The following is a 24,062-nucleotide window of genomic DNA, read 5'->3' on the forward strand; positions in this document are numbered from 1 at the left end:
GATTTGGTCTTTCTTTTTGGTTAAGTTCAATGGTAAATCCGTTTTAATGGAGGATTGGGTAGATAGTTCAGAGTAGGGGTACTTTGCACGTTGCGACATTGCTACTGCGATATCGTCGGGGTCAAATCGAAAGTGACGCACATCCGGCGTCGGTAACGACGTCGCAACGTATAAAGCCTAGGAGAGAAGATGAATGAGCGTGAAACAGTCAAAAATCGCTGATCTGTGTCACGTCGTTCATTTTCATAATGTCAGTGCGTCCGCAGGTACGATGTTGTTTGTCGTTCCTGCAGCTCCACACATCGCTATGTGTGAAGCCGCAGGACCGACAAACATCTCCTTCCCTGTGCCCGCCGTCCACCGGCAATGCGGAAGGGAGAAGGTGGGCGGGATGTTTACATCCCGCTCATCTCCGCCCCTCCGCTTCTATTGGCCGGCCACTTAATGACGTCGCAGTGACATCGCTGTGACACCGCACGACCCGCCCCCTTAGGAAGGAGGCGGGTCGCTGGCCAGAGCGACGTCGCAGGGCAAGTAAGTGCGTGTGAAGCTGCTGTAGCGATAATGTTCGCTACGGCAGCTATCACAAGATATCGCATGTGCGACGGGGGTGGGTACTATCGCGCTCGGCATCGCTATCATCGGCTAGCGATGTCGCAGTGTGCAAAGTACCCCTTAGAACTATTTATAGATGCCTCAGGTACGCATGGTTTCGGCGCTTACTTTCAAGGGAACCGGTTTTCAAGTTCATGGCCAGAGGCGTGGAGGAAAAGTGGTCTGGTTCAGAATTTAGCTGTTTTGGAGTTATTTCCTATTGTAGCCGTCATTGAGGTGTGGGGAGAGCTATTTCGCAATAGGAAGGTCAAATTTTGTTGCAACAACATGGCAGTTGTGCAAGTTATTAATTTTTTTTCTGCTTCCTCTCCTCCAGTGGTGAACCTAATGTGGCATTTTGTCTTGAGAGGTTTAGAACTTAATGCATGGTTGTTTGCGAATCATGTGTCGGGTGTTTCCAGTGGGACCGATTCCGCTCGTTGGCGGAGCAGCGTGCCACCCCCTGCCCAGATCATCTATGGAATCTGGTATCTGTTTAGCGGTTTATTTAATGTTGCAATCGGTAGGAGCAGTGACAAGGGCAGCATATGATGCGGTATGGAAGGAGTGATTGGAATTCAGTAGATTGGTGAACAGTGACGGGGTGAGTGGTGATCTTTTGCCATTGTTTTTATATTTTATCGGTTATTGTTTTCAAGAAGAGTGTCAGGATCAAGCATTTTAAAGAAAATGGCAGGCTTGTCGTTTTGGTTTAGGTTGAGACTGATTGTGGATGTCACAAAGAAATTTTTAGTCCAACGGGAAAAACAAGAATGCCGTGGAGACACCATCACATGTTTCTCAATGCTGGCAGGAAACTAACCAGGTCTTTCACCGGGAAGGAACAACCACGGAAAGGGCAGTCTCCAGTCAAGGAAACCGCCTATACCTCGGGGAGATCAACATCCAACAACGTGGAGACACCATCACGTGTTTCTCAACGCAGTGACACTAGAACAAGGCCCCCTGGGAAAATATGCAAAACAAGAATGCCGCGGAGACACCATCACATATTTCTCAACGCTGGCAGGAAACTAGCCAGGTCTTTCACCGGGAAGGAACAACCACGGGAAGGGCAGTCTCCAGTCAAGGAAACCGCCTATGCCAAAACATGGTATCCATCCACAGACAGCTGTTTTGGGGTATTTGCCCCTCATCAGTGTGGAGTAGGAAACTGGCTAGTGGGAGCAATGCCTAGTAGAAGACTACATAGGTAAGGATGGTTGACCTCGGGGAGATCAACATTCAACACCGCGGAGACACCATCACGTTTTTCTCAACGCAGTGACACTAGAACAAGGTCCCCTGGGAAAATATGCAAAACAAGAATGCCGCGGAGAATGGCCCTGAAGATCAGCCCTGAAGATCAGCACCTTTCTGTGAGAGAGGAGCTGCGCTGTTCTGTCGCAGGCCACGCAGCCACTATATGACCCCGTGCCGCCGCCGCTGACACCGGGCTCCCCTGCCCGGTGTCAGCGGCGGAGGCACTGGGCCCCCCTTCCCAGTCATTGCACACAGCAATGATAAAGCATCGAGTGGCCTGTGCCGCTCCATGCTCCATCATTCTCTCCCTGTGCCTGCACTGTGACGTCACTCCTGTGCGACTGCTGTGTTGAGGCGTGCAGAGTACAGAGCGCAGGACAGAAGGACGCTGACCGGAGCAGCAGGGGAACGAGGAGAAAGGTGAGTATGGAGCAGCGGGGTAACAGAGGAGAGAGGTGAGCACAGAGTAGCGGTGAAACGAAGAGAGAGAGGTGAGTACTTGTTTTTGTTTTTTTTTTAATAAATCAGTAAGTACACAGTGGCCAGAGGCCTGGGGGGGACTGCCTGATACATGGAGGCCTGGGGGTGCTGCATTATGCATGGAGGCCTGGGGGGATGCATTATACATGGAGGCCTGGGGGGATGCATGATACATGGAGGCCTGGGGGGGCTGCATGATACATGGAGGCCTGGAGTGTTGCATTATACATGGACACCTGGGGTGCTGCATTATACATGTAGACCTGGGGGGCTGGCTTTATTATACATGGAGGCCTGGTTATACAAAGAGGCCTGGGTGTGCTGCATTATACATGGAGGCTTGGGGGTGCTGCATTTTACATGGAGGCCTGGGGGTGCTGCATTATACATGGAGGCCTGCGGGTGCTGCATTATACATGGAGGCCTGGGGGTGCTGCATTATACATGGAGGCCTGGGGGTGCTGCATTATACATGGAGGCCTGGAGGTGCTGCATTATACATGGAGGCCTGGGGGCTGCATTATATATGGAGGCCTGGGGGTCTGCATTATACATGGAGGTCTATGGGGCTGCATAATAAACATGAAGGGTGCATTATACATGGATGTCTATGGGGCTGCATTATACATGGAGGTCGGGGGGGCTGCATTATACATGGAGGTCTATGAGGCTGCATTATACATGGAGGTCTATGGGGCTGCATTATACATGGAGGTCTATGGGGATGCATTATACAACATGAAGAACACCTTATAAATGGACTATAGGGTTGCATTATACATGGAGGAGTATGGGGCTGCAAAATACAAAATGAAGGACACCTTATACATGGAATATATGGGTGCATTATATATGGAGGTGTATGGGGCTGCATAATACAATATGAAGGTTTATGTGGCTGCATTATAATACATACAGGACTATTGGGGCTACATTATAATATATGGAGGCTAAGTTATACATGGACTATGGGGTTGCATTATAAAACATGGAGGACTATGTGGTGCAGTATAATATATGGAGTACTATGGGGTGCATTATAAAATATGGAGAACTATGGGGTGAATTATAATATATGGAGAACTATCTGGTGAATTATAATACATGGAGAACTATGGGAAATTTATTATAATAATTGAAGGGCTATGAGGGCTACTTTATACATGGAGGATTATGGGGTGCAGTATAATATATGGAGTACTATGGGGTGAATTATAATACATGGAGAACTATGGGAAATGCATTATAATACATGGAGGACTATGAAGGTGCATTCTAATATATAAAGGGTTATCTGGGACCCTTTATACTATATGGAAGGCTATGTGGGGGCCATTATAGTATTTGGAGAACTATATAAGAGGGAGGACAAAGATACAAGCATGGGATGGGAACGTTTTGTGCTGAGGGAAAAAAGGCTCTTTCCCTCAGCATCCAGCTTTCCCATGCTCTGCTATACATCTCTCAGAAAGCTGTGGAGAGAAAAGCGCACATAGGGTCTTATCTGGCAAACAATGCAGGCTTAGAAAATGAAAACAGGTGCTCACCTATGGAAGTTGTGACAGGCACAACTCCTATGCATGCAGAAAATGGTCAAGCAGCAGCCCCGATATGCAACAGGGAATCATGAATGGATAAGAAAGTCGGGTTTAACACTGCGCTAAAACCATGAAGCCAAACGATGTGATGAATTCTTTGCTATATTTTCTTTATTTAGGCCAAGTCTACGCGTTTCAAAGGCATGTCCGCCTTCTTCATCAGGACAGTACTGTCCTGATGAAGAAGGCGGACATGCCTTTGAAACGCGTAGACTTGGCCTAAATAAAGAAAATATAGCAAAGAATTCATCACATCGTTTGGCTTCATGGTTTTAGCGCAGTGTTAAACCCGACTTTCTTATCCATTCATGATACATCTCTCAGCACCTAGCTTTCCCATGCTCTGATATGGGAAAGCTGGGTGCTGAGGGAAAGATGTATAGCAGAGCATGGGGAAGCAGTGTGCCGAGGACAAGATGGATATCAGAACATAGGAAAGCTGGGTGCTGAAAGAGGGATTTCAGATCATGGGAAACCTGGGTGATGTGGGTAAGAGCCAAGTGTCAGCGTCATTATCCTGTACCCCAAGAGTCAGTGTCATTATCTCGCACTCCAAATCTTGATGTATGTGGGGGGGACCCATGTCCAAACTTTTAACCAGGGCCCATCAAACTCTAGTTATGCCACTGCTGAAAGGGGTCTGCTTAGATGAATATGGAGTACAGGTGTTCAAAGTCACCTTTTCATTGGCATTTTTTGGGGCCTTTAGAATGAGTGAGTTAATTAGCAGATCGGTGTTGGCACAGGATGGGTTGTTGTTCGGAGACATGGAATTCTTTCAGGATCGGGTGATTTGAAGTATTGTGAAGGTCGAAAATGGATCAAGCCGGTAAAGGAAAGAAGGTGATTTTGTTTGCAGTAGCGGTGTCTGCAGCGTGTCCAGTAAACCGGATCGGAGAGTATTTAGTGCGGAGGCCTAGAAAGATAGATCATTCTTAACTCACAGGGATGGGTGGACTCTTTCCAGATTTCAGTTTGTGGCGGTTTTTCGGAAGGTTTTAAGATGTTTGGGTTTGAATCATAAGGAATTTGCGTCCCATTCTTTTAAAATAGGGGCGGCAACAGAGGCAGCTCGATGGGGGGTTACTGAGAGTGTGGTGAATCAGGTTGGCCATTGGGAATCTAATAGGTACAAGTCATATGTATGTCTCTAATTTTTGTTTAGCAAATGTTGGTTTTGTTGTCTTGTTTTCTTGTGTTGTGTCTAATTTTATTTCTCCGTAGATTCGAACGCAATCTTAGTATGTATTATGGGGCACTCGTTCGTGTACTGGGGCACACTGCGAGCAGACTAAAGGTCTGAAGGTAGACTTCTGGGTCTCAAGAGAAAGAAGGCAAGCGTATGCTGGATTGGAATTAAGGGCATGCTATGGAATGGAGTCTTACCCCAGCTCCATTAGATCCAGACATGGGGGTGTGGTGGTACGGCATAGAGAGTTGGAAGTACCTGACCTGGATTTCCTATGAGAGAATGGGGTTCACCTACATGGTATGGGCTTGGATTTGTGGAATTTGGATCTGAAGGAAGGAATAAATAAGGCGATAAAGGTGTGGCGGGACTCTCGGGTGAAAGGATTCACGTCCGTTCGCTGTGGAGGTGAGGCGGTCAGGAATGGCCTTGGTTAATGGATTAAGAGCTCACATCGGAGGAATGCTGACCCTTCATACTTTATTATAGTTAAGTTCCGGCTGGGACGGTTCCCAGGGAATAGCTTAAAATTTGGAAGGAACAGCACTGTGACATTTGTCAGCTCCAAGTCGGAGTGGTGCGACTGGGGATGGTATTCTGGTGCTGTTCAGTGGTTCAGACCATTCAGGATTTCCTCAGAGCAAAGGTTATGGTTATGATGGTTATCAGTTTCAGTATGTTATTAATTGTAATTAATAAATGCTGCTGTGGCCGTATATTTCCATTGTCACTCAGCATTTGTGTGTTTATTGTGCGTGGGACTCTTTACAATACCCTAGTCATGAATCAGAAAAACAGTAATCAGAAGTGAGGAGATGAAGAAAAATCTGAGTGAAATATAAACCAAAGGCAGTGAGCCTTTATTTATTATATTATTATTATTATTATAATATATATATTTTTTTTCATAACTAGGGAGTTATGGTAATACCACACAGGAATGGAAATATCAGGTTTAGGTACCTTAGTAGAGCGTGGAAACATAAAACCTTAAGTTTTGGAAAAAATCAGTTTCAGATAGAGATCAGACATTATATTACAGAAAGCTGACAATCACTGTTTTTTGTAGTAGTGCAGGGGTAATATTCAGAGAATTATAATCGGGTCTCATCAGCATAACAATGGTACTGAAAGCCAGATCTGCTGATGGTTTCTCAGATAGAGGGCTGTTATAGAGAGGAACAAATAAAACACTGAAAAGAAGGTCGGTGTAGTAGTGAAACTAAATGTGAGCAGTATCCTTAATGCCAACAGGGCATAGCCTAATGACCAGATGGTGATCCAGAGAATAGATGCCATTTGAATTCAGGACTCAATACTATTTAAAGGTTTCTACCTGTTGGAACTCCTCTTCCTTCTCTTGTTCTCTCGGATATAACCAATGTCATCTCCTTGGCAATTTTTTTTTGCACATCATGAATCATGTCACTTTCAAAACTTTCCATCATTTTCTGAAGCTGTGATAAACAAGACTCAAGTATAAATATTATTATTTTACTGATTTGATAACACTGAAATGAGACATGTATACGCCATATTTTTACCTGACGAACTCTAACTTCTATCTCAGAAGCTCCCTTAGGAGGAAGTACAACCTGAGACCTTAGTGTGAGGCCTTCAAACTCCTCTTCTTTGCCCATTTGCCAAGCTAAGGCTTTCATGGTGGGATAAAAAATTTCATCCCTACAATAAATATGAAGTGCAAAACTTTAAGTATAAATCATGATTTCTTCTGTCAAGAAGAATCTGTTGAACATGCATGTTGGTTCCAATCAATTGAAACCAGAATTGATGGATTGAGAACTTGTTTTCAACTTTTCTCGCTCTGATGTTGACAGCAATTAATTACCTAGGGTATTACAACTATAACAATAATCAATAAAGATACAGTTATACTCTATATACAAGTGCATCGCAATAAATTAGAATATCCTTAAAAAGTTAATTTATTTCAGTAATTCAATACAAAAAGGAAAACACATATTTCAAGTGTTTATTTTTGTTAATGTTGATGATTATGGCTTACATCTCAGAAAATTAGAATAATTACCACAAAACACCTGCACTGTTGCTCAGTGGTTCAAGGTGTTGTTTTCAGATGAAGTTAAATTCTGCATTTCATTTGGAATCAAGGTCCCAGAGTCTGGAGGAAGAGTGGAGAGGCCACAATCCAAGCTGCTTGAGCTCTAGTGTGAAGTTTCCACTATCAGTGATGGTTTGAGGAGCCATGTCATCTGCTGGGGTAGGTGCACTGTGTCTTATCAAGACCAAAGTCCATGCAGCCGTCTACCAGGAAATTTAGAGCACTTCATGCTTCCCCCTGCGTTTTGGAGATGGAAATTTAATTTTCCAACAGAACTTGGCACCTGTCCACACTGCTAAAAGTACCAATACCTGGTTTAATAACCACAGTATCACTGTGCTTGATTCGCCAGTAAACTCGCCTGACCTAAACCCCATAGAGAAACAATGGGGTATTGTCAAGAGGGGGATAAGAGACACCAAACCCAATAATGCAGACGAGCTGAAGGCTGCTATCAAAGCAACCTGGTCTTCCATAACACCTTAGCAGTGCCACAGGCTGATCCCCTCCATGCCACGCCGCATTAATGCAGTAATTCATGCAAAAGGAGCCCCGATCAAGTATTGAGTGCATTTACTGTACATACTTTTCAGCAGGCCAAGATTTCTAAGTTTAAAATAATTTTTTCAGTTGGTCTTATATAATATTCTAATTTTTTGAGATAATGACTTTTGGGTTTTCATTTGATGTAAGCCATAATCATCAACAATAACAGAAATAAACACTTGAAATAGATCACTCTGGTTGTAATGACTCTACATAATATTGTATTGAAATCTCGTGCCTGTGCAGTTATGTCGGCTCGCGCAGGAGCAGTTCGCTTTGCCATATCGCGGGCAGAGCAGAAAACATAGCTGCCCTCGCACTTGCTGGTGAGCTAAATGTGCAGGCGCGAGATTATGGTCGGCGCTGTGCATGTCCTCACCAGCGTCATCCTCGTACCCGACCATAATCTCGTGCCTGCGCATTTAGCTCATCAGCGCGCGCGAGGGCAGCTATGTTTTCTGCTCTGCTCGCGATATGGCAGAGCGAACAGCACCTGCGTGAGAAGACCTAACTGCACGGGCGCGAGATTTGAAAATGTAACAAGGATGATGACGGAGGCGTCATCACGTCAATCAAGAAAGGAGGACGGCGAACAGCGGCAGGAGGGGGGACAGGAGAAAAAAATGAGCACGCCCATCTGAGCCACACAGGTAATTAGCATACGTAACGGTTATGTTTTATAAAGTTATTTTTGGGGTCTGGAAGGGGAGTCAGGGCCAAGATGTACCTTCATAGAATGCAGCCCAGGAGCTGCAGAAGGTGACACTTTTAGATTAATAGTGAAAAATCTGGTGACAGGTTCCCTTTAAATAAGCTCTGAAGGCAGATTCTCATGCAGATCAGTGTCTGGCCAATAGTCCTCATTTACATAAGAGAAAATAATGGATCTCTCTGGAATAAGACATTGGACTGCAGATATCAAAGCATCATTTGATTTAGCTTCCTAGAACCCACATGCCCATATAGACAGCCTAGGAGGGTGGATCCTACACACAGATTCACGTTTAATGACGCATTTATGGTATAATTGTAAAATAACTCAGTTTATGTTATTCTTACCTGTAGAGTTCACAAAACTGTCTATACAGATACACAGTATTAATTTCTTCCACTTGAAGTTTCTGTTTTCCCCACTGCTCTTTAAAATATTCCAGCTGTTTCCATAAAATTAAAAATGATTTCAGCAATGTAGATTCAGAAACAGGATCTTGAGATATTGATTCCATTTTTGATTCTATTTTCAACGACTGTTTTTCTCCCATAGGAAACATCTCGGTTTGTAGCTATAGACAGATCAAAATTTTAAATGTCTACAGAATACATTGCACTTATAAATTACTTAAAAAACATCAAAATATTTCTAAGGGTGTCATAATGTAATGGTATGAGAAGATCAGTCTATTATAACATGCCTTCATCGAAATTTGGAAATGAACCAAGAGTTTGCAATCTAACACAATATATGGCTTCTATTCAGCTAGGACTCCCTTGGTGTGAACTTTTTAATTGAACTGGTTATCTGCTGGGAAGCTGATGAAAAGTCTGTGGACTTTTTTGGTAAGTTTTTTCCTGGCCAAAACCTGATCTTGTGGCAGGAAATCTCCTTTGAGTCATCTGCGTTTTTGGTGCGTTTTTTCATGCATTTTTTAGTGACGTTTTTGTTGCAGATTTGGTGCGGATTTGCTGCTTTTTTTCTACAAAATGGGTTGTATCAATGAAAAAAACGCAGCAAATCTGCAGCAAAGAATTGACATGCTCATTCTTTAAAAATCTGATCAAAACACAGGTATTTGACAAAAGTCAGGAAAAAACCCTGATGTGTTTGTGTGTATGCATGAGATTTCAGAAAGCTCATCGACTTAGCAGGGACTGTAAAAAGCATCTTTTTATTAGCATGTATTTGCTATTTGCATAAAACAAGGCAAATCTGCAGCTAAAAAACACAGTAAAAACTTACCAAAAAAAGCCCTGTGTGAACATAGCCGAAGAGGCCATTAGGTGAGAATATTCACCGTGTGGAAAACTCCCCCCCTTCCCCGAAGAAATACAGTAGACAGAGCGGAACCAGCTATTCAGCTTTTAATATCTGGGTTTTGGAGGAATGCATAACTTCTACAGTTATGGGAGGCATATTTTAGGCATTTTGATTGGAGATGAGCGACTCCAATCTGTAAAGGTTGGGGTTTGGACCGAAGACTAGGTGTCCGGGGCTCAAAACCAAACATGGTCTTTTAAACAAAAGTTTATCTCCATGTTCAAGTACTGTTCGTATGCTAACCACTCAATTGAGCATGGAAGTGCTTTGGGTACAATTGGTACTCGGCCCAGTGAGAGCCGCTTGCAGTCTCTGAGTGGCTCTCACAAGGGGTCAAAACATTTCTGAATGCTGTTTGTCCCAGAAAAAACAACCCTCCTTCCGGATGGAGAGCCGTATTGCCCAATCATTGACTTCTATTATATTAATTACTTGAGTTGAGCCTGTAAGTACAGGTCCCAGTTGATTTATAGTTTAGGTCAAGTCAGGGTCCCAAAATAAACTTTAACTAATGTCCATGAGAACCCAGCGAACCCAAACATACACGGGTCTGCTCATCTTTAATCGTGATCCCAAGAGGAATAATATGCATGTCATTACATAACTGTGAGACCTGAGCATCAGCCCCAAATTAATGCTGGGCAGATAGATGACCATACACGTATCATATTTCCTATCTATAAAAAGGTAAAATAGTGATAGGGCACATGACCATGTTATCTTCAGCTTGGGAAGTCCAGTGGCGAAAGAAATATACATCACTCTGCAAAAACAATAGAGTATGGTGCTTGAGTATGGGTGCAGTCCGTACAATGATGTAAAATAAACTCGGGACTCAAAAATGACGGTGAATAAATAATTTTAATGGCAATAAAAAGTAAAATCTTTGACGTTTCGGTCCTAAATTGTGGACCTTCATCAGAACATGAGATGCTAATGAAATGTCAGTGAAGTCAGCACAGTGGTAATGCGACTGTCGTTACGTTGAAAAACTGCATAAAATCCTCTTATTTTGATACACAGCCAAGACAAGCACACAGCTGAGGGCTGCAGCCTGTATGTTTTATCTGCGCTGGGTGTCACAATATATCGGGACCCAAAGCCATTTTTTAAATTCATTCATTTATTTTTACACCACTATAGGGACGCAGACAGCATGTGTGACTCCAAGCAATCATTGATGCTATCACACTGGGTGGGGGTGCAGTCTGACTGAAACCAATCACAGATTCTGGGACAGACTGTGGGCGGGAAAAGCAGTGAATAGAGATACAGCTGCAGGTAAGCTCGGTAAGTATCATGGTCCTACTTTAGTCCTTATTTTCTTTCTTTTTCCTTTTTCTTTTAAATTTCTATCATTATCCGGGTAACCAAACCAGAACAGTAACACGGGCTTCCCTGAGAAGTCCCTGTTCGAGGTCCGTGCATGGATCCCACACTTTACAATTCATGTTCATCCATCACTATTGGTTGCCATTTTTTAGGAATTGAAGGACCTGATGGAGAAGGACAAATTTCTTCAAATTTGACCTGTTAAGGTGCAACAGTTCAATATGGGTCAGGAGCCCATGTAGACAGCTGCTGCAGCACAGATCTCCAATATCTATGTGGCCAACTGTACACCTGATGTATGGAAGTCAACTGTTGCCAGCTGGAAAGGGAGTAAGCCAACAACCACCACCAATATTGCTGCCAGCCGATCTTCAGAAGGTCTCACCCATCTCCTTGCACATGGCCTGCATCTAATACCCACTGGTGCTATACTTGCAACTGACCTGGACATATTCGCATCACCTGCCTAGTGGCAGAAAAGGAATTCAACATACGAGGTCCAGGTGTCTAGTACGGCAACCCCTTTTGTCAGTGAGGTTGTTGGGAAGGCCCGAGAAAGCTTGCAACTGGTTACTGTGGGCGACATCCTCACTGTGTGGCTCAAGGACATCGGTGCAGAAAGAACTCTCATCCACCCTGAATTTGTGTTCTCTGAAGAACTTATATTAATGTTGAATCTCATAATTATGTGTATGATGGTGGTACAGGGGAACTCAGCCATGTCACGCAGGGTGATGTTACTGAGTAATTCCTCAACGGAGTAAGAATTCGCACTAAGGGCAATGGAGACAGGCATGAGAACCATAAGGACTATAAGGTGTTTCCCATAGCCTGTCAGGGTTAGGGAATGGTGTTGGCCACAGCCTCTCAGTGTGATTTAAAATGGTATCCATAGCCTGTCAGGGTGATGGGTAAGTGTTATCTACAGTCTATCAGTGTGAGGGAAAAGAGTTACAGCCTGTCAGGTTGATGGGAAAATGTTGCTGTTTCCTGGGGAGACAGCCTACATAGCCGCTGTCACCAGCAGTCAGAGTCCCCAGAACGCAGGTTACTTGTTTCAATCTGGACCCTCATCCTCCTGAGGGATAACAGTATCTGTTACTGACTCAGAGCAGGTCCCAAAGGGTTTCTTGTGCATTTGGGGCCTTAATATCACTCTTGGCAACCTATAGCCATGAGTTTCAGACTGTGCTAACTTTAGATACCAGTCTTGAGGTGCTGAGTGACCTCAGAGTTCAAGAAGGAGATGGCATTGTGGGATCGAGGAAGGTTGTGCCATGAGATAGTCTGGGAGATGATCGATAAATCAGTCTCCCATGCCACCTCTAAAAGGCGGAAGTGTCATAACATAATGATATGAGACTATCAGTCTATTAAAGCTTGGTGTCATCATAATTAAGAAATGAACAAAGAGCTTCCAATCTAACACATCTGGCCCCTGTTCAGCTAGGACCCCCTAGTGTGAACAGGTGATTGAACTTATTATTTGCTGGGAAGCTGAATCTGTGAGAGACTGTGGAATAGGCAGTTACTGTAGGTAAGAAAATTCATCCCTGTGTGGAGAACTCTTTCTGAACAAATTGGTGGCAGTTGGGGGATATCTGCTTGATCTCCTGGGCTGTCTCCATCTGTTCCTTGGTTCAATATAGATGACAGAGGAAAGCGGGTTTATGCCGCGCTAAAAACCACTGATGCCGGTATATTAAAAATTCCTTTTTATTTTACAATCCTATGCGTTTCAGAGACATTGCCAGTCTCCTTCTTCAGGAAAAAAGAAATTGTGATGATTTCTTTTTTCCTGAAGAAGGAGACGGGCAATGTCTCTGAAACGCGTAGGATTGTAAAATAAAAAAGGAATTTTTAATATACCGGCATCAGTGGTTTTTAGCGCGGCATAAACCCGCTTTTCTCTGTCATCTATATTGAACCACGTCACCCACGGGGCCACTGCTGAAAGACGCAGACACGCACATATGCGCATAAGGGGTTGTGACTGGCACAACCACACCAGGTGAGTGTACCTCTCTTTATATTACCAACCATCATATTGGGTAAGACCCTATTGCGCCTTTTGTTCCCATCTCCAGCAGTTACTCCATCTGTTCCTTGACAAAGTGTAAAAAGAATCTGTCACCATGTTTCTTGACACTTGAGAGCAGCATAATGTAGAGAGACCCTTATTCTACCAATTTGTAACTTACTGGACTGCTTGCTGCAGTTTTGATAAAATAACTGGTTTATCAGCAGATTATTACTATAGGACTAGTAAACCTACTCCACCACTAATGAAAAGCATTCCTCTGTCTACCTTGTGAAGCAGCTAAATGAGCTGATGTACCACAGTTGTTAAAAACATTTTGAGGTGTGGCCTGGCCTGAGATGCGAGAGGAAGCTAAGAGGAGAGCTCCTGGAACTGCCGATTATCCTGACTTCCACTGGGCCGTGGAGAGGACAAAAATCATCTGTGCAGCAACCAGAGACCACCCTGCACTTACTGCACAGCTTGGACGGAGGTTACATGGCTGGGGGGACGAGCAGGAGGCAGAAGGAGGCGGCGGCAGGAATGGAAGGTACTGCACAAAATGGTGGTGGGACACAGACACCAACCTCCAAAGTAGGGAGAGCTGCAGCCATGCATGCTACTGAAAACTGTCTGAGTATGCCAGGGGCACAGAATGCAGGGCTCCCACGGTACACAGGGATGAAGGAGCTGAACTAGGGAGCTCTAGGCAGCACAGCCCTCACAATGCAGTGGAGGAGGAAGGAGGAAATAGTGCAAACTCATTATTATTACAGCAAGGCTTGCAAAACAAGCTGGAGCTCCTTGTATCCATGCATAATAAATGTCCCCCTGAGCCTGCCACAATTTTGCAGAGTGCTGAGCCCACTCTTAAAGACGTGCTTGCAGCTATAGCTCAAAATGGCTCCACAATGACAACCCTCAGCTTCCAGATGGGCTAAATCATGGAGGAGTTATCAGGTGTTAAACAGAGCCTCCAAAAAGTGAATGACCGCATGACGGCATCAGAGGGGAGAATCAGTGACTTAGAGGACAAAATGCCCCAGATTACCCGTGACTCCCACAGGCATGATCAGCAACTGGCATTTCTACTTAAGACAGATGATTTAGAAAATAGATTGAGGAGAAACAATGTGCAGCTGATAGGGGTTCCAGAAAAAACGGAGGGCACAAATCCGTCAGAATTCTTTGAGAGATGGCTGCAAAAAGTATTTGGCGCAGAGGTCCTATCCCCCTGTATGCTGTAGAGAGAGCCCACAGAGTGCCCACCAGACCCTTGCCTCCGGGAGCTCCTCCAAGACCTGTCCTGGTGAAACTACTACATTATAGAGACCGGGATGCGATCCTAAGAGCGGCTAGAAACAAAGGGTCCATAACGGTGGACGGCCACAAAATATCCTTCTTTCCTGATTATTCAGTTGAAATTTCAAAAAGAAGAGCTCAATTCACAGATGTCAAACGACGCCTGAGAAATGCACAAGTCTCGTACTCCATGCTGTACCCAGCGAAGCTCAGGGTGGCTGCACTGCAAGAGACATTCTTTTTTTAAAATCCTACAGATGCTCTCAGATGGCTCGATATAAATGAGCAACGGCTCAGGCAAAATCCACAACATTGATATGCAGAAACAGAAGTTCCAGGCGGCACACAATCCTTCAAGGTGCACGTGTCCAAGGAAGGCATCCACAGTATAATTAATACAAAGGACCGGCACTCCAAATCTTCTGAAATATTTTTGTAGTTTATTCCATCATAATATACAGGCGTAAATACGCGTTTCGGCTAATAGTGAGCCTTTTTCACATCTATAGATTAAATGAATGCACACACATATATATACACACAATGAGTGGATTACTTCCTTTGTGACTGACCCACCTATCTCATCTGCATACTAAATTAATTAGTTAATTTATATTAATCAAATTTCCATATATGTTTCTCATTAGAATTCAAACTGAAACAAGCAGATTCACTGAGATGATGGTTCAACCACAATTACAATGGATTTAGACATATAAAGAACCAATAGTTGAACAACAGCCTAATAAATCAAAGGGTTAAATTTTTCCCTTTGCTCAAAATTAGTGTGCATTCATTTAATCTATAGATGTGAAAAAGGCTCACTATTAGCCGAAACGCGTATTTACGCCTGTATATTATGATGGAATAAACTACAAAAATATTTCAGAAGATTTGGAGTGCCGGTCCTTTGTATTAATTATCACAACATTGATATCAACATTGATATGTAACCCTTTAAGGACTGTATGGATGATGAATACTCGACTGTCTGCTGCGATTACATAGGATTGGCCCAGTGGATAAAATTATTATGATACCCATTGAGTGGTTCCAGCAGAACTCCCTGGAAGAGGAGTTTGGGTTTCCTTTCTTTCCCTTTTCACTTCCAGAGACAGTTTTTGTTTTTCTCACTTCCCTGCATTTTTCATTGTTCTCAGGCTTTTTTTTTTTTTCTTGCCTTAAACCATTTTGGGAAGTGGGAATTTTGTCTCTCTTGTTTCGGCTTCAGGATGGACTGGTGCCTCAGTTTCAACGTTTATGTTGTGGGACAACTGTTAGATGCGGGGGGAGGGGGTGGGGATGGAGGGGGGGGAATGTTTCTGCAGCTTTAATGATGCTTTTATATTTATGTCTGCTAATGGTTCTCATGTGGTTCAGGAAGGTGGAGGAGGGTTGGAACTCTTTGCCGGGTGTGACTGCTTGCACTACATACGCATACCACCAGGATGGCGGGTAGGATTAACATTCTTTCTTGGAATGTCCGTGGCTTGGGGGACCCCACAAAAAGGGTAGCAGTAATGGAACAGGTCAAATCCCACTTTCCAGCAATCATCTGCCTACAGGAGACACATTTGGAGGGCGACAAAATAGCATACATGAATCGCTCATGGGTGGGCCATTGTTTCCACTCAACCTACACAGCTCATTCCAGAGGTGTCAGTATCTTAGTCCACAGAGCAATCCCAATTGAGATCATTTCATCCACAGTAGATCAGAAAGGTAGATTCATTTGCGTGCACTATAAAATATTTAACAAGGAGCTCCTTCTGATAACAGTTTATATACCGACTCCATATAATAATACTGTTATGAACAAAATTGCGGAAATGATTAGCAAGACCCCCAATGTACAGGTGGTGTTCACGGGTGATTTCAACAATATCATTCACCCATATTGGGATAAACACAATGCGGGTACTCACTTAGAACACTATCCTAACTCCAAATTTGGGGACACGGTGGCTGAACTGGCACTTTCAGATCTGTGGCGAATCAGAAACCCTGGAATCAAGCGATTCTCGTGCTATTCCAAAACACACAACACTCTGTCCAGAATAGACCTGATCTTGGGCTCGGAGGGTATACTCCCAATGGTGGAAAACACAGAATACCTTCCTAGAGGTTTATCAGACCATTCCCCACTGTTGACACAACTTAATATTTTACCCGGGCTTGATCGTACCCGTAGCTTGTGGTCTTTCGATCCTTTTTGGCTACAGATTATAGATGTGGGCCCGGTTGAACTAGCCCTTGAATACTATTTTCAGGACAACTGTACGGGGGAGATGTCGCTTAACACTGTTTGGGATGCCATGAAGGCCTGTCTGAGGGGGTCACTGATACAGGGGGTCAGTAGATCTAAAATTAAATCGGCACAACTTGAAATTTTTCTTAAAGAACGGGTCCAGACGACAGAACAGAAATACATACTGTCAGGGGATACACGGGACTTACTGGAATGGAGGGAGGCGCAAGAAGCATATGATTCTCACATTAAGGAACGGGCCACTAACAAAAGACTTTTTACACAACAGAGATTCTTTGAAGAGGGCGAAAAAGCGGGTCATTTATTAGCGGTGATTGCTAAAGCACAAAGGGGAAACACATTTGTGGGGGCGCTAAGGGACAAAACCGGGACCATAGTCAATCAACCTGACCAAATTTTGGCTACCTTTTCTGAATTCTACGAACAACTTTACAGTACTAAACTGCAATATGATAGAGAACAGATAGCTTCTTACCTGAAAGACATCCCCTTGCCCTCACTTTCAGATGAGGACAGAGTATACCTAAACAGTCCACTCCCACTGGAAGAGTTGCATTTAGCAGTGTCCTCCATGCCCAAAAATAAGTCCCCGGGTTCAGATGGGATCCCCACAGAGATTTACAAAAAGTTTGGAGACATCCTGCTCCCCCAGCTGCTGTCGACCTTCCAACAAGCAGCCAAAAATGGCTCCTTGCCCCAATCGATGCGAGAAGCAGTGATAGTTGTCATACCTAAACCTGGCAAGGACCCCCTCATCCCTGACTCGTATAGACCTATCTCTCTGTTACCTACAGATATCAAAATAATAGCTAAAGTACTAGCTTCCAGACTTAATAAGGTTATACTTTCACTAATCCATTCGGACCAGTCGGGGTTCATGCCTTCCAGATCAACGGCAGTGAATATACGACGGTTACACCTCAACCTACAATTGCCAGTTGATAACTCAGGTGATAGAGTAATTTGCTCCGTAGACGCCGCTAAGGCTTTCGACTCTATTGAGTGGGAGTTTCTCTGGGTAGTACCTGATAGATTTGGACTGGGGAGGGATTTTATTTCCTGGGTAAGACTTCTATATAATAACCCTACTGCTAGGATCAAACTTAATGGATGCCTTACTTCTCCATTCCACTTAGGTAGGGGCACCCGCCAGGGATGCCCGCTACCCCCCTTACTATTTGCTCTGGCCGTTGAGCCTATGGCGGCAATGGTTAGATCCAATCCAGACATAACAGGGTTCAGGAGGGGTGGTCAGGAGGAAAAAATAGCGTTGTACGCAGATGACACACTCCTTTTTCTGGCCAATGCAACATCATCACTGCCAAGGGCAATGGGGGTTATACAAGAATTTGGGAAGTACTCAGGTCTATTAATCAACTGGGAAAAGTCTGTATTACTTCCGGTGGATGGAACCACAAACTCACCTAATTACGTAGACTCGGGCCTAAAGGTTGTTGCCCAGTTTAAATATTTGAGGATAATGGTCACCACTCGTGTTGAGGATTATGAGAGTCTCAATTTAACCCCTATTCTGTCGAAATTTAAGGATAAGAAGGAAGTCTGGTGTCGCCTGCCCTTCTCAGCAGTTGGCCGCACTAACCTGATCAAAATGATCTGGATGCCCCAACTACAATACAAGCTACACAACTCTCCACAATGAATCCCACAAAGATTATTCCATAAGGTAAACGCATTATTCCGGGAATTGATTTGGGGCGGACAGATGCCGCGCATTAGGCTTGAGACCCTGCAGAGGGATAAAAGTAGTGGAGGTCTGGCGGTACCCAATCCATGGGTTTACTATCTGGAGGCTCAGCTTCAGCACATTCGAGGATGGGAGGACCCTGGAGGGGGGCACAGTATACGATTCTACAACAATATTTTCACTCCACTAGTCTATACGAGGTTCTAGAGACAGGAGGCTTTGGAGCTGCTGCTAATAGTTGCCCAACCCTACTACTAATCCAAAAACTTTGGGATAAAACTAAAAAACTACAAGACATTCAGGGAATCTCACAATATACCTCTATATGGAGAACTCCATGGCTACCTAACTTGCATCGCTTAGAGGGGTTTGGGAGCTGGGCTTTGAGAGGGATAAATAGATTCACACATATTGTGGAGGAGGGCCAACTCAGAGGCTTCCCTCAGTTGCAAGCGGTGTTTGGGATCCAGAATTCGAAGTTTTATAAGTACTTGCAACTGAGACATGCCTATCAGGCTATCAGGCAGAAACCTCTATTACGGGTAGAGCATTGGAGCAGAACAAAATCATGCAACGCATAGCAACCTCTAGAGGCTCAGCGGGAGTGATATCTCGTTTATATTGGGATCTATTATATCTGGTGCACCGATATTGTCCAGTAAACGCAAAAGAAAAATGGGAACGAGCTATAGGACCTATTGAGGACAACCAATGGGTAGAAATTTTAGAAAGAATTCCTAGTCTATCATTGGGGGAGGCATACAGACTGTCACACCTGTACGTTATTCACCAAGTATATCGCACTCCTAGATTCCTGTTTGATATTGGAGTTAGAACTGACCCCTTCTGTGCGCGATGCAAAATATGTTCCGCAGATCTATTAAATATGATGTGGTCGTGTCCTGATATTGAACATTACTGGAGAGAGGTGACAGAAATAATCAATAGAGTATACACGATAGAGACGAGCTTAACTCCCTTTGTATGTATTTTAGGATATGTGGAGGATTTACCTTTGGAGGAGGAGGGCAAAGTGGCCGTATCTAGACTATTATATATTGCCAGGAAACTAATCGCTCAACACTGGATCTCGGACCACAGTCCTACAATATCTGAATATGTCAAAAAAGTTAATTGGGTGATAAATGTGGAGAAAAGTATATATCGAAAAAGAAATGGCGTAATCAAATTTGAAAAAATATAGGCACGATGGATAGATGGGTCAGGGTTGGCTTCGAGGGAACTGATTAGGTTTAGATTGGGCTTACTTTAAATTGATAACAAAGGGAAAAGGGCGAGAAATTTCTGCAGGATTTATCTATAATGATGATGGAGGTTTGGGGAGAAGAGAGTAAGGGGTGCTTCACACACAGCGAGCTCGCTGCCGAGATCGCTGCTGAGTCACATTTTTTGTGACGCAGCAGTGACCTCATTAGCAATCTCGCTGTGTGTAACACTGAGCAGCGATCTGGCCGCTGCTGCGAGATCGCTGCTCGTTACACACAGCCCTGGTTCATTTTCTTCAAAGGCGCTCTCCCACTGTGACAAACAGATCGCTGTGTGTGACAGCGAGAGAGCGACGAAATGAAGCGAGCAGGGAGCAGGAGCCGGCATCTGGCAGCTGCAGTAAGCTGTAACCAAGATAAACATCGGGTAACCAAGGTGGTTACCCGATATTTACCTTAGTTACCAGCCTCCGCAGCTCTCACGCTGCCTGTGCTGCCGGCTCTCTGCACATGTAGCTGCATTACACATCGGGTTAATTAACCCGATGTGTACTGTAGCTAGGAGAGCAAGGAGCCAGCGCTAAGCAGTGTGCGCGGCTCCCTGCTCTCTGCACATGTAGCTGCATTACACATCGGGTTAATTAACCCGATGTGTACTGTAGCTAGGAGAGCAAGGAGCCAGCGCTAAGCAGTGTGCGCGGCTCCCTGCTCTCTGCACATGTAGCTGCATTACACATCGGGTAAATTAACCCGATGTGTACTGTAGCTAGGAGAGCAAAGCTAAGCGGTGTGCGCTGGTAACTAATGTAAACATCGGGTAACCATACCCGATGTTTACCTTAGTTACCAGTGTCCACAGCTTCCAGACGCCGGCTCCGTGCAAGCGCAGCGTCGCTTGCACGTCGCTGCTGGCTGGGGGCTGGTCACTGGTCGCTGGTGAGATCTGCCTGTTTGACAGCTCACCAGCGACCATGTAGCGATGCAGCAGCGATCCTGACCAGGTCAGATCGCTGGTCGGATCGCTGCTGCATCGCTAAAGTGTGAAGGTACCCTAACATGGGAACAGGTTAGATTCTTCATCAAAAATGACATTTAAATGTGTACAATGCCAAACAAAGCAAAAACTCAAAGAAAAACAAAAGTCTAATTGGATTAATTGATAAATGTAATAATGGTACTTAAGAACTTGTGTCTAGGAATGTGTGGAGCTGCAGATTTGACATTATCTCTCCTTTCTACAAGACTGTTTAATGTTTGTTGGGGAGGGTTGGGGAGCCTCCAATGTTTATTTGGTTGTAACGTAAAACTTTAATAAAAACATTTAATTAAAAAAAAAAACATTTTGAAGAACTAACCATAGATCTGTGGCTATAGACTTGTACCAATCCTAATGTATCTCCATATCATGGCGCATAGCCGAAACGGGCTAGACGCGAGCCCGCTGGAACCATGTATCCACACTTCCGGCCCCCACCAGCAGGTAAGATCGTCTGGTCCTGATAAATCACACATATGATACAACTTGACTATCAGCACCAGAATACTGGAAGGTCTCTCACATGAGATATATTGTTTGAGCATATCTTCCATTGTCTCTATTTACATATGATAGGTATCATTAATATGTCGGGGTTGTGCAATTATAATTGATCTACTTTTTAGATGCATATCTGTCCAATATAATGGATTATCTACTTAATATGGGCACGTGATCCGAGTACACTTTTAACCCCCCTGTTTTAATTGTGTCCCACTTTACACAAGTACCATCAATAAATTTTGTATATTTTTTCACTATGGACATTTGATCACTTTTCTTTCTGTGATCACAATTACCCTTTCACTGATTTGTCCTCATCTGTACATATATGTAGTCGTATTTTATTTTGTGCTGACTATATCCAAACATCTTTGCTACAGTTAACTATTACATACATATTTAGTCATTATAATACCTTTCCTGTTTGTTACTGTATAGAGAATGATCTTTGAAAAGATGAGAAGCTGTACATACAGTATGCCACACACATTGCCTGAAATTAACATTAAAAGAGTAATGCAGCCATGTAATTATTTTATATATGTTGATTCTGCTGTCAGGTTCCCTTTTACATTTCTTTAAACAAGTGATGTTTAATCACCAAAAATCAGGATGTTTTACTGACCGAAATCAGGAGACTGTATGTAATTTCAATGAAACATCCACATGCGTTGATCCCCAGATGCTGCAGGATTATAATAGCAAATACAGTGACAAGCAAAAAGGTAGCAATGTTTTGAACATTTGACTTTCAGCCACCATATCTCACCATCCACTACATTTTCAAATGCGTGACTACACCTTCATTTTCTAGACAATCATCTTGGCTATCTCATACATAAATTTGACGTGCAACTATTTAGCCTATGATTAATTATGTTGATTCTTACAAGTATCCTACAAGAGTAGTTACTTTGTACACTCGACAACTATGGGTATGAAAAGGAACGAAATGGTGTTTCAGCAGGACAACGACCTGAAGACATCAAGATTGGTGAAGAAACAGTTCAATGACAGTGAAGTCGAGGTGTTGGAGTGGCCCGCACAGTCCCCAAACCTCAACCCAATTGAACACTTTTGGGTAGAGTTGAAGAAAAAGCTGTATACATACCCAAGTGAGTCCATCAGTATGCATCAATATTGGGCACATGTAGAATAGACTTTGGATCAGGTTTCAGAAGCATGCTTAAGTCTGATCAAGAGCATGGCCAGAAGGGTTAAAGCAGTGTTGAAAGCCAAAAGGTGAGTTTACAAAATACTAACAAAACAATACAAATTTTAATTGAGATTTTTAGGAGCAAAACGGTAACAATGCAGTGACATGACAAAAATCTGCATAACTAATCATATGCTAAATAGTTGCAAGTCAAGTCAAATTTATGTATGAAATAGCCAAGATGATTGTCTATAAAATGAAGGTAGTCTCATGCTGAAAGATGTAGTGGATGGTGAGATATGGAGCAAGAAAATCAAAAGTTCAAAAGATTGTTATATTTTTGCTAATTAGTGTATAATAATAATTTTAATACATCACAACATTTTTCATTCAATACCTGTTTGGTGTCCAGGTTTCCTTCCACATTAAATGAACTGAATCTATATTTGCCTTGAAGAATGTCCTCCATTAAGAGATGAACTCCTACGAGTTCTCCATGAGCTACACTGCGTTCTTGATCACTCATGTCACACAAACAGAGCTGAGTCAATAAAAAAGAAATGTAATGTATTAATTAAGTGTGTTACTTTTTAATATCTGACTGAAATACAAACATAGAACATTTCTAGAAGACCTTGGTAAAAATAAATTACTTAAATACTTGAGTTCACTGGATTCTGCATCTTTTTTCTGTTTTTTTGCTGTGCCACTACATTGAAAAAAAGGGAACCAGCACGATCTGAAATTGGCATGCATCATATAAAAAGTGAAAATTCACAAATTTATTCCAACTGTACTATAATAAAAAAAATGAGATTTTTAGCAAATAATTGATCAATTTTTTGAGCCACCCCTGCCAACGTCACGGCAAATCTCAATAGGGGGGTCCTACTCTACATTCTGTATTTCATGTGCCATGCGGCCTCCTAGATAAAGTTAAAAGCAGAACCATAATGGAGCACACATACCTGCAACCTGTATATAGCCGCTTCCATGTTGCAAAAAAGGCACTTGTGGATAGAGACCAGCCCAGGTCCCAGCATGTGGAGCAAGCCCTACACATACCAGGACTATATCAGAACTGATCCTCCCAGTGTCAAACAGCAACCATTGATAAAGGCGGACCAGATCCAAGAATGGTGCTTAATTAGCATTGCCTGTGGAAAGGGGTGAAGTAACTGAGTCTAAACAGCTACCAACAGGAGGAATATATTGCAAGCCAAAATCAGGCGTGCATGGTATGGTGTTGGTCAGACACCAGATTTGTAGCATAACTACGGTCAAAACAGAGAAAAAAAGGGAACCAGCACGATCTGAAATTGGCATGCATCATATAAAAAGTGAAAATTCACAAATTTATTCCAACTGTACTATAATAAAATTATTGCAGAGATGTTCAGATTTGTGGTATTTTAAGTGTAATAGGTGAAATCTCGGCTTGTACGACAACTGTTATTTTCTTCCGAGCCTCCGCTAAGGGCGTTCACCCTTCCCTCCCAGAAGCAAGCAATCACAGCTCAGCAGTATCTGAAATTGCTAGATCAGTTCATCAGCTGTTATTTGCAGCATCTGTGAGGGATGAAAGCCCACACACACAAAGAACACTCTAAAGAAACACCGAGTTGAACTGGAAGCAGAGATTTCACATAGTGCCCTCGAAAAGCAACACGTGAATATTTGTGCAACAGAGAGAAGCAACAAGAAATTGAAAAGAACAGCACAAT

The 24,062-nt window shown here is 43.3% G+C and overlaps 1 protein-coding gene across 1 annotated transcript in view; it reads right to left on the bottom strand.

Moving 5' to 3' along the window:
- The window catches only part of LOC142297229 (coiled-coil domain-containing protein 162-like), a 186,769-nt gene that overhangs the window by 118,630 nt on the left and 44,077 nt on the right, over window positions 1-24,062 (bottom strand). Inside the window, exons 6-9 of the mRNA XM_075341487.1 lie at window positions 22,736-22,879; window positions 8,813-9,036; window positions 6,669-6,807; window positions 6,461-6,581 (exon numbers count right to left, since the gene is read on the bottom strand). Coding sequence (XP_075197602.1) covers window positions 6,461-6,581; window positions 6,669-6,807; window positions 8,813-9,036; window positions 22,736-22,879 — 628 coding nt within the window. The remainder of the gene's footprint in view (window positions 1-6,460; window positions 6,582-6,668; window positions 6,808-8,812; window positions 9,037-22,735; window positions 22,880-24,062) is intronic.

The sequence above is a fragment of the Anomaloglossus baeobatrachus genome, chromosome 3, assembly GCF_048569485.1.
Source record: "Anomaloglossus baeobatrachus isolate aAnoBae1 chromosome 3, aAnoBae1.hap1, whole genome shotgun sequence".
Lineage (NCBI taxonomy): Eukaryota > Metazoa > Chordata > Amphibia > Anura > Aromobatidae > Anomaloglossus > Anomaloglossus baeobatrachus.